This window comes from Ambystoma mexicanum, chromosome 8 (genome assembly GCF_040938575.1).
Source record: "Ambystoma mexicanum isolate Mex_15411 chromosome 8, UKY_AmexF1_1, whole genome shotgun sequence".
Taxonomy (NCBI): Eukaryota; Metazoa; Chordata; class Amphibia; order Caudata; family Ambystomatidae; genus Ambystoma; species Ambystoma mexicanum.
In genome coordinates, this window is record NC_090929.1 from 826,945,450 (window position 1) to 826,958,485 (window position 13,036).

The window sequence follows — 13,036 nt, forward strand, 5'->3', positions numbered from 1 at the left end:
GATCGCGTGAGGAACTTCACGCGAACCCCTGATATACACGTAGCCCGCTCCCCCAGGCCCGATCGCGTGTGAAACTTCACGCGAACCCCTGTGATGCACGTACCCTGCTGAAATCGCGTGTTAGACTTCCCGCGCACCCCGGTATACACGCACACGTATTTTTTGTCAGCGGGTGTCCGTGTTTGTGGGTACCCCTTTGCACGTCATTTTTCCTGGAGGGCCACAGTATTGGACATTCATCATGGCAGTATATAGGTGCGATTTGTTGGCGCACCTTTTGGCGCACATTTCTTACAGCCGCAGAGACGCTACCGCCTGCTTTCTTGTGGCGGTCGTGTTTGTGCCTGTGCGCTGGTTTGAGCGTGCGCTTTTTTCCCCTATTCTATTCCATGAATACGTGTTGTAGGCGAGCGTGTGGGCGTTCCGCGCACTTGTGCCCTGTACTTCCCCCGTGACGCCCACGTTTTGGCAAGTTGTTCCCCATTCCGAGTGTTACGCCCGTGTTCCGCCTACTTTTGTTGCGTGCGCCGCGCTATGTGCGAATTTCGCTGTGGCCTGTGCGATTTTCGCTGTGACCTGGCGCACGCTGTTAGATGGCCTGTGCGCCAACGTGCGCCGCGCACTTTTTTATCGCACATCCGCTGTTTTTCTCGCGCACGGCCTTCCATGAATCGACGTGCGCTGCTTTTCGTGTGATTTTCGCAATTGCACTGCGATTTTCGCTATTCCACTGCGAATCGCACGTTTTTGCCCACTTGCGCCGCGCTAATTATTCCATGAATCGGCCTCTTAATATTACTTTGAAACTTCTAATAAAGTTTTCTGACAATACAAAGTAGACAATGCAACATAATGTGTTCTTACATTCTTGATGTGAAACACATGATCCTGTTTTGTGGACAAGCACTTCTCTCCTTTATCATAATCAAATGTGTCTCATCAGGTCGTATGTGAAATGTGTCTATAAATCCGGAAATTAGACTGTACCTCTCTCTTAAGTGGGGACATCAACTTCCGGCTCCGTAAACCCTCCCAGTTAAAACCTTGGAACCACCTGGAAAAAAAACACAGTTGTGGAAATGTGGAATACTTATTTTTTCTATTATACGTCATAATTCATTTTGTTTGCTTAAATAAGCATTGCACACTTATGAACTCTGGCCATACCACTCTCATGGAGCAACGTTTTGGAAAAATTCATGCTGCCATACAAGTATTTACACAGTAACATTTTAAGAATGATATGCATTGCACTTTGATAAAACAACATTTGCTGCAAAGTAATCTCTTTGAAGTCCACTTAGGTAATATATGTTTACCACAAATATTATGCTGCCGATTATAAGTGGCTACTAGCGCTATTAATGTATATTGGGATTTCAGTACCAACAATGAGTACACAAACAGGAAGAGTGGATATCGGGCGCTAATAATCTCAAAGACAGCAGTTGCCGGAAAAGACTTTGGGCCTCATTACGACCCTGGCGGAAATCGGAAAACGATGGCGGAAATGCAATACCGCCATCGAATAGCGCTCGGTGCGACTATGACCCGTCACCGCAAAGTACGAATCCATTAGCGACACCGTAGTGAAGGCCAACGCTAACTGCACCAAGTACGCGCGCGCACGCCATGCCAAATCGTAAATACCACCATGGCGCAAGGGTACGCGAATTCCGACCCTAGCGGACATGTACCTAACGCCATCAAGCATGGCGGAAAGTACCATTCCGCCATGGTGAGAAGTACGGCATCGCGAATCAACCGTAAACGGCCCCACTGAGTGCCTGTACACCGCTCCCTGCCCACAAAGTACAACTCCCCGTAGGTGCAATGAAGTCACAATGCAACCAGTGAAATGTACAAGTCACCCATGCATGCCAACGAACAAAAGAATCACAAGAGGGGCCAATGGGAGCTGCAGGGCACAGATGGCACGAATACAGAAGCCATTCCAATGGACATGACCACAGTCCCCTCCCCCGAAACGCACGCAAACACAGGCACCTGTGACCAGCAATATTCCGAAAATCACAACATTCCACCAGTCCACCTGGCTGACCGGCATCTGTTACACAAAACCCAATCCCCCGCCCCTGAGCATGACAACATTCAAACAGTCATATTGGCAGCCCCCATCCCTGACCTCACTGGGCTCCGTAGGCAAACGCGCCCAGCACAGTACCACGCAACTAAACTCCGAAGCTGGAACCCAATGCAGATCTCCTCACAATACATCGCTCCCCAAATAGGAATATGCCACATCACTCGCAAAGAAGAACGCTACACGGGCCATATCAGAATAGAAATTTAATGCACAACAAAATCACCAAGGCCATACAGCCATAAGTCCATGAACTCCAAAACACATATCACCATTGTGGGCTGCATCCGCAAGGAATGACCAGCTACTACTTGTGAGACGCCCTGTTCCATCATGGTACACAGAGCCACATTCACGTACGAAAAGGCAACATGGAAGCGCACAGAACCGCAGGGCCGTCCCAATGGGGAGGCACTAGTCCAGCTGAAAGGCCGAAATGTTGCTCCGAGCCACTAGTACTGCGTAAGGGCATGTGGCCCATTGGCGATCGTCCCATAAGATCGTAATGCTGCTCCACTGATTAACACGAAGCAGCAGGTGTCGGGAGTAAAAGCCATCTGCAGGAGTGGCATACAGATGGCAGTGGCAAAAGGGGAGGAGATACCTGTCAACCAAAAGAAAAGAAAAAGAACAGAATGGCCATCAGAACTACATTCGAACAACTCACTTCAATGATCACACTAAATCCACAGCCATATGCATGCTAGCCCACTCCAAAGGATCATCACCACCCCAAAGCCACTTGCGACTCATAACCATCTATATCGAGGTGTAAACACCATCACAAACGAGTGTACCTGTGCATGCGTCTGTCAAAACAGATTCCATCAGATGGGAATGTTAACGTGCATGGACACAAGTGTCTGAAGGCGCGTCGAGACAGGGAGGGCTCAACAAGGCCAGATAGACGATGGTCCCACTATGGCAGCCCTGCATCACATAGCGCAGGGGAGGCGGATAGATTCCAACAAGCCCTGTACATGGCAAACCCTGTATCAAATCACCTGGCCATGCATCCATTCATCATTCCCTCATCCCGGTATAATAACGCCTGATTATTTACTCACATAACATTAGAAATTTCCATTGAGTCTGTGCGTCATGCAGCCTGCAAAATCCACAGTGCCCCAGCCCGTAATTCAAGTGTTGTGAAGTAACATGTATTTGGGAACGTCCGGCCTCATCGCCCACGTCGCTATTGCGCATCCCAAACTATTCATATCAATCATTGCTTCCTCGCCATGGCCCCTGTCTCAAGGACATTGAACAATAGAACGTTATATTTGCAGTCAGACCTGTGGGCATCTCCTCGCCGCTAGCTGAAAACCGAAAGCGCCGCCCTTCGAATTCCTCATTTGCAACATCACGTCGAAAAGGCATCTGTGGCCGTTTGAAATCACAAATTAATCCATCTAGTGCGGCTGTGTGTGAAAATGGCAACTGCCTTCACCCACTAATGGGACGCCCCGCCCGTCGTTGCAACTCGGTACAGTGATGCATGAGGGCCCACCGTTACTCGAGTACTACGTTCCACTGACCCATCACAAGTCTGTTCGCGACTGCAAAGATTGTATGTGAAACAATGGGACCATAGCCGATTGTACATATCAACAAATGTTACACGGCCATCGGGTCCAAATACATGATTGCATTAGCAAGATGCCATTCCTCGAATTGCAGCGTTGTGTGCGGGACGTGCTCGCCCAAAGGGGAGAGCTGCTTGCACAGGTGGAATGAATCACCACAGGTGGAGGCCATACAGCCTGAAAACACATGAATTGCACACCCGGTCTCCTCCCACAACCACACCGAAATGCTACCGGCAGGACTCGCGATGTTGGCCCTGGGGGACCTGATAGCACTGCAAGTACTCCAACTCCAAGAAGCAGACGAACACCAACTACAACCGCCCGCACAGAGGAGACGCAGGAGGAGGAGGAGGCCAAGGCAGGGCCAGCAAGGGCCGCCAGCACAGCCGCTACCACCACGCAGGCAGCCCGCAATCCCACGCCTCCGAGCACATCCGTTCAACCTCACTGATGAGCAGATCCACACCCTCTACCGTTTGGACCGGGACACCATAGCCGCCATTGTGGACATGACACAGGCTGACCTTGTCAGCATGATAGATAGCCCAACCGCCATCCCACCCCTACTGAAGGTGGTGTCTGTACTACACTTCCTGGCCACAGGCACCTACCAGCACACAGTCGGACAGTTGCATGGCATTTCTCAGCCACTGTTCTCACGGACACTATTGCAAGTGCTCGATGCCCTCCTGCAGCACGCAGACGACTACATCTCTCTACCACGCTCGGAGCAGGAAATTACCAACACAAAAGTGGGATTCCATGCACTTGCCGGCATACCGGGTTGCATTGGTGCCATCGACTGCACCCATGTGGAATTGGTCGTCCCACATGCCATGGAGGCCCAGTACCGCAACCGAAAACAATTCCATTCCCTGAATGTACAAATGGTGTGTGACTCCAACAGGATCATTACACATTGTTGTGCCAGATTCCCTGGATCAACCCATGATTCTATGGTCTTGAGGAACTCCACTATACCACGCTACATGGAGCGACACGCAGGGAACAGATCCTGGCTACTCGGTGAGTCTCATTTCATGCATGATGATGTGGGGTATGTGATGCGGCAATGACCTGGCAGGAAGGGGGGGGGGTGCGTACGTAGCAATGGCATTCCACATCATACGTTTATCGTCCACATACAGGTGATGCTGGGTATCCACTGAAGAGATGGCTCCTCACACCAGTCCGGAACCCACGGGACCAGCATGAGGAGGACTACAACCATGCCCACTCACGTACCCGTGTAGTCATTGAACAGGCATTCGGCCTACTGAAGACTCGTTTCCGCTGCCTCAGCAAGTCTGGCGGGGCACTCCTGTACCGCCATGAGAAGGTTGCAAAGATGGTCATGGCATGTGTCATGCTCCACAACATGTGTGTACGTAGAAATGTGCCCATGCCCCCTGACGCAGAACTGCAAGCACCTGATGATGGTCATGATGAGGGTGGGTATGTGGCAGCACCTCATGGAGTCTGCGAGGCACCGGAGGGCCGTGACATTCGTCAGCATCTCATTGATGCATGCTTCTAGCACTCACGCCTGGTGGCTGATACATGGACACGGGACTCGTGGCACTGTGTGTGTCTGGTACATGCACAATATGGACTGTACGCCTATGATGGCCTAGTACACAAAGATCATTGTCCACACATCTCATTGGTTGATCGTGCACTGTTTATGGCATATGTGATATCATGTTGAACACCCTATCGACCCGCCACCCAAGTGAGCCCAACACACCCCCTCCACCCTCCTACCTCCCCCCCGAACACCAGTGTCCAAAGATGCTCATTGTCAGTGGGCTGTCGCTATTGCAAGCCCCCTCTGCGGGTATCAGGGGCACCCCTGCCTGTGGAGCGCAGGTTCCTCCCAGATCTACGTTGGGGGCTGCCCTGGACGGAACTTGCAACGGATGATGTCTCTGCCTGCTCACGTCCATGCATGTCCCTAAGGGTTTGTGAGAGCTCAGTGAGCACACGGCGCACTGCGGCAAGTTCGGCACATACGTCTTTGGACGTCGCATGCAGTTCCCCCCTCAGGCTCTCGGTGCTTCTCTCCATTTGGACTCTCAGGCTCTCGGTGCTTCTCTCCATTTGGACTCTCAGGCTCTCGGTGCTGCTCTCCATTTGGACTCTCAGGCTCTCGGTGCTACTCTCCATTTGTGCCCTTAGTGTCTCTGTACTTCTCTCCATTTCTGCCCTAAGTGTCTCAGTTGATGTTTCTATGTCTGCCTTAGTGCCCCCACATTCATCGGAATGGTCCTTGAGGAGCGTGGCCAGTTGCTGCTGTTGCACGATTAACTGGTCGAGGGACTGTTGCCTCTGCTGGGCCATGGCCATTTGCGGGGGTGTCACAGAGGGGCTGTTGTCCTCATGTTGCCTTGCCACAGGGCTTGTGGGGGATGGCCAGTCGTCGTCTTGTGGGTGCCCCTGCGTGGTATCCTCATGTTGTACGGGATGGGACAGACAGGGGGATTGGGACAGGTCATGGATGGATCTGACTTCGACATCCCCGTCTTCTGTGTCGGAGCATGCTGCCATCAATGGGGTGTCACCTATGGTGCTGCTGCCACCAGAGGCAGTGCGTTCTGTGGCATCCGTTGGGGGGACCTGTGGTGGTGGTGTTGTGGGCATGCTGGCTGCTGGGGTGCCTGTTGATGTACCCTCCTCTGTGCTGCCACCTGATTTGTGCTGCTGCCGTGTCTTGATGCGTGCAGCTGAGGTGGAGGGTCTTTGGCCGTTGGTCTTGGCCCTCTTTGCAGGTGTGCTGGTAGGGGTGTCCTGATGCTCGTCGTTTGGATCGGACCCTGTGGTGGAGTAAAGGAGGGCGAGGGTTATTAATGGGTCTGTGGGTATTGGAATGGCATTGTATCACATGCATTGGGGTGGTACCTGAGGGTGATTTGGGTCGGGGCCTTGGAGGTGCTTTCATTTGTGTGTGGAGTGAGGGTGCAGTTGTTTGGCAGCCTGCAGTTAGGGTGTGCCTGCTGCACGTGTAGTGGTTGTTTTAGGTGTTTTTAATTATTTATGTATTTATTGTGAGTTTTAAAGTGCGCTATCAGGGCGATTTGTGTGGACGTTCTCCTGGACATGTGTTTCTGTTGCACTATGTGGACACATGGTACTTCACATGATTGGACATTGTGGATTTAGCATTGTTTTATCTGGCCCACCTACCTGAATCTTCGGATGTCTGCACTCCTTTCTCCATCCCTCCGACTCCCTCTATGCTCTCCATTCCGATGGTGGAGGCACAGATTTCTTCCCAGGGGGTCAACTTGATGGGTGATTCAGGACCTCCCCCGGTGGCTGTGGCAATGTTGCGGTTGGCAGAGAGTATGCTGCGGACGCGTATCCGCAGGTCGTCCCATCGCTTTCTGCATTGCTGTAGGTTGCGGGGTGCGGTCCCCACCGCACTTACCCGCTGTGCCACCAGAGCCCATATGGCCTTCTTGTTCACAAGTGCCGTCCTGGTCATTTGCGTGGAGAAGACGACGGCAGCATTCTCCTGGAGGGTCTCTGTTAGCACGGTGAGTTCCTCACGGGAGAAGTGGACCTGCCGCTTGCGGTCGCACGCTTTCTTCGCTACTTTTCCCATTTTTCTTGGTTTCGCTAGGGTGGATGACGGGTTGGGGTGTTTCTCGGGGTAGTGTTTTTAGTGGTTGTGTGGTTTTTGTGGTTTTATAGGTGTACGGCGGGATGTTTCCCGTTCCGGGTCCATGTTTTTGCTTCCGTTTCCGTATATTTACGGTCACCGTACTTTCCGGTAGGCGCACACTGCGGTGTCCGCTGTGATGGGTGGCGGTATTGCACCTAGGGCGCCGTACGGCGGCGGTGTGGGCCGTTTTGGGGTCATTTCCGCCATCGCGGACTTTGCACTTCCGCCATGCCGTGGTGCTCGTGCCCGATGGGTCGGAATGGCCCGCACTTTGCTCCTTCGTGCAATGGCGGAAACGCTATTTACGCTGTGGCGGTCCGGTCAGTCACTTTCCGCCAGGGTCGTAATGAGGGCCTTTATGTTGTGAGTAGCTAAAGTATATAGAAAACCAAACATGGGAAACCAGTGCACATGGAAAATATATATAATCAAACTAAGATAAAAATTCACAAACAAACGACAAACAATGGGCCTCATTCCAAGGTTGGTGGTAGTCATGCCACTATTTGCGCCATGACTGCCACCAATAACGGGTCCAGCACCGTTCTAGTTCAATGGGGACTTACCGGTGTAGTTCGACCTTTGTGGGAACGGTAAGTCCCCATTGAAAATGCCATTGCCCATTCCCATTTGAGTCCCCATAGGGCACAATTGGAATGGGGAGGGCGCAAATAACGGGCTGGTGTATGTCAAGCCTGTTATTTGCGCCCTGGTCCCTTAACGGGTCTTGTCCATAACGCCAGGTCAGACTAGGTGTTAAAGGAGGGACCCGCTAAGGGACCTTGTAGTAGGGCGGTAAGGGATTACCGGCAACGGTCTCCTTACCGGTGCCCGGTATCCCTTACCACTCAACTTGGAATGAGGCCCAATGAAGCAAAGAATAGACAAGGAAAGGTACAAAGAACTCCATTTTTAGAAAAAAAAGTATTATGTAAATCATGGCAAACAGAGAAGTGTGTTTCAAATAGCAAGAGCACCTTGATCTATTCATATAGCAAATAAAACCTATCTGAACAGATTGGGTGGTAACAGCCCAGGGACAAAGTGCACGAGTGCACAGAGGTAGTTAACTATTGGCCACAATGTTGTTAGTAGCTGATCTGGCCGGTTGAATTAGGTTTTGTTGCTGTTAGCACCCACAGGTTTTCAGTTCGAGAATCCGGGGTGCTGACAGCAATGCATTTTGTTTGAATGAACGCAATGTTTTTGCATCGTTCCCTTAATTCAAACAAAATACTTACTTAAGATTGCCACCGTAAAGATGGAAGTCAGGGCTCCATGCGCAGCCCCTCTTCCATTTCCACCGTGGCCCGGGAGGCTGCAGCTGCTTCGACAGTGCCGCCGACACCAAAAGAATCAGGGAATTCGGGTGGGTTGTGGAGGGTAGGGACTGAGACCAGAGGAGAGGGCGGGGGGAAGATGGCCGGGTAGGTGAGTGCAGCCCTACAGGTTGCTCAGAACACTGGCTTGGATTGTTGGATTCAGCCCAAGATCCGAGCATTCTGATTGTCTGGCTCTCCCACCCCTGCTGCTAATAAGAGGACCAGCTCAAAAGGAGTGATCATTGAATATCTATTCTAAACGAGTGACTTGTCATTCAAGCATAGGGAGACATTACTTTGGTTGATTCCGGCCCAATATCTTATTTTCATACACTACTCTCCTTCTGTCAGATTGTGTGGTTGCTACAGGACTCCAGTCTTATTCTTATAGTTGCAACTGACCTTTCATTTAACTTTGGGTGGCACAAATTATATGTCTGATTCCTACTACCATTTTTTGTTTTGAGTGACTCTTTGAATGTCTGTTCTGACTCACTCATCACACCAGCTCTAATTGCGCAAGCTCTCACTTGTCTCATCTCAATTTCATTGATCGGGCCCCTCCAACCCTCCTATATCTCTCAAATTCTCTTGCCTTGCACTTTCACATGTTAACCCTCCTATTCACAACTTTGCCCCTACCCTTCACATGAGGATACCATGCTCCTGCCAGCATGACGCCCACACCTTTCCTCTTTCCCTCCCTTCTACTATAACAACCATGTACTAGGGACTAGGCATAAAAAGTGTCCCTCACTGCCCAGCTTGCTCTGACCCAACGTACCAATCCTGCCTCTCATTCAGAAACTCAATAAATCCCTCTACTTCCAGCCTACTGATCTCGCGTTTGGTGTCTGCAGTGCCCAGGCAGTTTTCAATAAGAAACCCTTCTTCAAAGATTACTTTCACTCTCAAAACACTCAGATTGCAGCTATGGCCATTACTGAAATGTGAAATGTGGATCACCTCTCTATGACCTAACCACCTTTGCTGCTCCTCATTCTGATGCTGCGCATTTCTCCCCTTCTTCCTTCTGACACTTGCCCTTTCTTCTACACATACCTTGTTGTTCCACTCCTCACCGTCCTACTTAGCTACAGGCCCCCTGACCTTCTCAAACTGTTCTCTGACCTGCCTGTTTTCTAGATTCTCATCCTATTGAAGGCCTTGTTGCCTTTCTAGGTGACTTTCTAGGTAATCTCCCATCCCATCAACCTCATTTTGAATCTGTGCTGCTGTTGACCACTCCTTGACTTCCTTACACAACCACCAACACATAACCATTGCAGCTCCGTGAATTTTCATATCATCCTCCCATCACATCTTCCTTCCTCGCTATAGAGCCCCCTCCATCTCACTACTCACCTTTTAACTTGGTTCTAAGATCTTCCTTTGAGAACCCCTACCCAACTCACACCTTCAACTTCACTATCTCTCGCCCTAGGCCTGGATCTCTATTATGAAACCAAAGCAATATGTCTGGTTACACTTGTTTGAAGCCCAGACGTCTTGCATGTCAGCATTGTTTGAACACTGCCTTAGAATACCCACCAGATCCCACTCTCGTTCTCCCCCTTAAAACATATTTCAGCTCTGTGCATTTGTTAAAAAGGAATTTTGTACGACAGCTATCTTGTATAACCTACTTTTATTTAAACACCCTTTTAAATCTGAATGCACATTTCTATTGCCTATTGTTTCATGCTAGTCCTTCAATGCTACTCCACTGTAAACCAATCACCTACTGTCTAATTTGTTGGAATTATTTTCCACCCACACACCATCACAATACGTCGATAAGTGTTACTGTCTGCAAATTATGTGGGAAACTAAGGTTTCCCCTCCTGTAATGTAATACAAAGGACGCATTGGGGCTCATGGTGCCCAAAATGGTAATTTGACAGTTAGAACTGTCATGGGTGGAGGCCACCAGTGGCACGCACATGTCAGCAGCCTGAGCGCATAGTTCCTGTGTTGCTGGGCAGTTAGGTGCGAAGAGCCCCTACCTAGAACACCTCCAGCCAGACACCAGTAGTACCACCTGGGTGCGAAGCATCAAGGTGCATCCCCCAAAGTTTGAAGGAGTTTGAGCACTTTCTGACAAAGTTACGGCCCACCCCGAGAGAGCATCTTGTCTGTTTGTTTGTTTTATTCACTTATAATGCACAAACCCGAGGGTAACCAGGTGCAACAGTACAGAATATCCTATAGGACGTGTCTCGGTTTTGGTATTGGAAGGAGTGAAATATCAAATCTCATCCTATTGGAAGGGTCTTGGGTTTGGTATTAGAAGCATTGAGATATCACATCTCATCTGGCTACATGGAGGTCCGGGCCACGGAGTGGACCTAATTAAGCAGCAGACGGGAGAACCATGGCTTGGAGGAGCTGCCAGTACACGCCCAGCTAGCACCTGAGGAGAGGGAACCGCAACAGTGGTGCACCTACAGAGGGACAGGGTGGCATCTGAGAGATGAGGCTCGCCTGGAGACACTGAGGCCCAGTAGGGGCAAGAGGCCACAGTAAGGACCGGCCTCCTGGGAGGTGAGACTTCAGTGTGGGTGCAGTGTGTTACCGGCTGCACCAGAAGGGAGCCAACCCTCCTCAGAGAGTCAATGTTGGTGTCAGGGACGGGGCTCTGACCCTGTCTGGGAAGATGTGGGCCTCCAGGCTGTGGCCAGGGGCATGTGTCCGCCTTCTGGGTTGACAAAGGCTCCCGATTAGGGATGACTGCCAGGCGAACACCAGGTGACGACCTACTGGAGGAGTGTGAGGAGCTGCCATAGAGGAGCAGTGGACCCGGTGAGAGGAGCTCCATGTGATGAGGAGCTGGTCTTTGGATTAGCTCAGGAAGAAGTATGATGACAGCCCGGACCATGGCACTGAGCAAACACCTGCAGAAGGGGCCCCAGAAAGGATGTTGGGTCTGGTGGGTGTGGGGAACCTGGCAGAACTGGAAGGCACAGAGGCACAAGGGTACACCAGAGTGTTTGGGGAAGGCAGGCTTCCAGCGACCCCCCGGAATCCCCTTAGGAGGCTCCCCCACAGAAAAGTGGAGACTGGTGGGGATTCCTAGTAGAAGCACACTCAGTGGTCCCTCTCGACCCCTAAACGTGCCAGCCCCGGATGGAGGGACTGGACTTTCCCACGGACAGGAAATCAAAGTTGGGTCACTTCGAATACACAAGGAACACAGAATTGGGAGGGGCTATCTTGCCTGGCAGCATGGCGGAGGGAGGTGAGGACCCCATGTCCACGATGGAAATTGCCACTTTGCTGGAGGAGATTAGGAGAATGAGTGCCGATATCGGGGGGAAAGTGGACAAAGTCAATGTGCGGATAGACAAGATGGACGAGAGGCTTCACGCGGTAATAAACAACTAGACATCCCCGGAGACCCTAGAGATACAGATGGACATGCGAATGGCGGAACTGGAAAGGAGGGAAGGGGAAGTCGCCCTTAAAATTGACAATTTTGAGAATCGTGAGAAGAGGAACAACCTGAGATTCTTTGGAATACCTGAGAAAGAGGACAAAATCTAAAGACCTGAGAAGGATCATACACAAGGTCGCGAAAACACTATTCAGGGATGATACCATCAACGAGTCAAAAATAGAGTGCACAGAGCGGGAGGGGCAGGTAGAGGCCCGCAAAATATCCTGGCATGCTTTCACAACTACCCCGACAATCAGAAGATCAAGGGGGGCAGCTGCAGTGACGCTGGGAAATGTGAAAATCACTATCTTCCAGGACCTCTCATCACTTCGGCTGGCGAAGCAACAACAATGCATGCCCCTTAAAAAGTGGCTGAACGAGAAGGGAGTGAGGTAAAGATGGGGCTTCCCCTTCTCAATCTTGTTTGAAGTGGACGGATATGGATACAAACTGGGCACAGAGGAGGACATACACAGGATCACATGAGAACGAATGGGAGAGGAGGTGGGCCCAATGGAGGAAGGACCGAAAGGCCTCGTAGATAGAAAATGGCACATAAAAGGCCCGAACTGGCGCAGGCTTCCTGGCTCGAGGAAATTTAGGAAGTTGAACACCCCTCCGGCTGGGGCCTCCAGAACTTGACATTTCAACGCCTCCTTGGGCAACTGTTTGTAATGTAAGAGGGGTCAGTGTTAGAGTTTCAGGGGGGGATTCTGATGAGTGGAGGGGCTTGGGACAGGGTTGGAGGATTGAACGGTATTGCGCAGAGTGGTCTTTCTGGAGGGGACCCATCGAAGGAGACGGGCGTCAACTGGGGGAGGGACAAAGGGGAGTTTTTGGGGGGAGTTCAGGGGAATAAGTTAGTGGGGGCTCTTGATGTTGAGGAGCATGGTGAGGCGGCCCGGATGACCGGGTCCTATT

The 13,036-nt window shown here is 51.0% G+C and overlaps 1 protein-coding gene across 4 annotated transcripts in view; it reads right to left on the reverse strand.

The window, feature by feature from the left end:
• LOC138472491 (cGMP-dependent protein kinase 2-like) overlaps positions 1-13,036 on the reverse strand; it is a 2,724,950-nt gene that overhangs the window by 142,541 nt on the left and 2,569,373 nt on the right. For all 4 annotated transcript variants that reach the window (XM_069610703.1, XM_069610701.1, XM_069610702.1 and 1 more), the window contains one exon: positions 988-1,054. In XM_069610703.1, the coding sequence (XP_069466804.1) occupies positions 988-1,054 (67 nt within the window). The remainder of the gene's footprint in view (positions 1-987; positions 1,055-13,036) is intronic.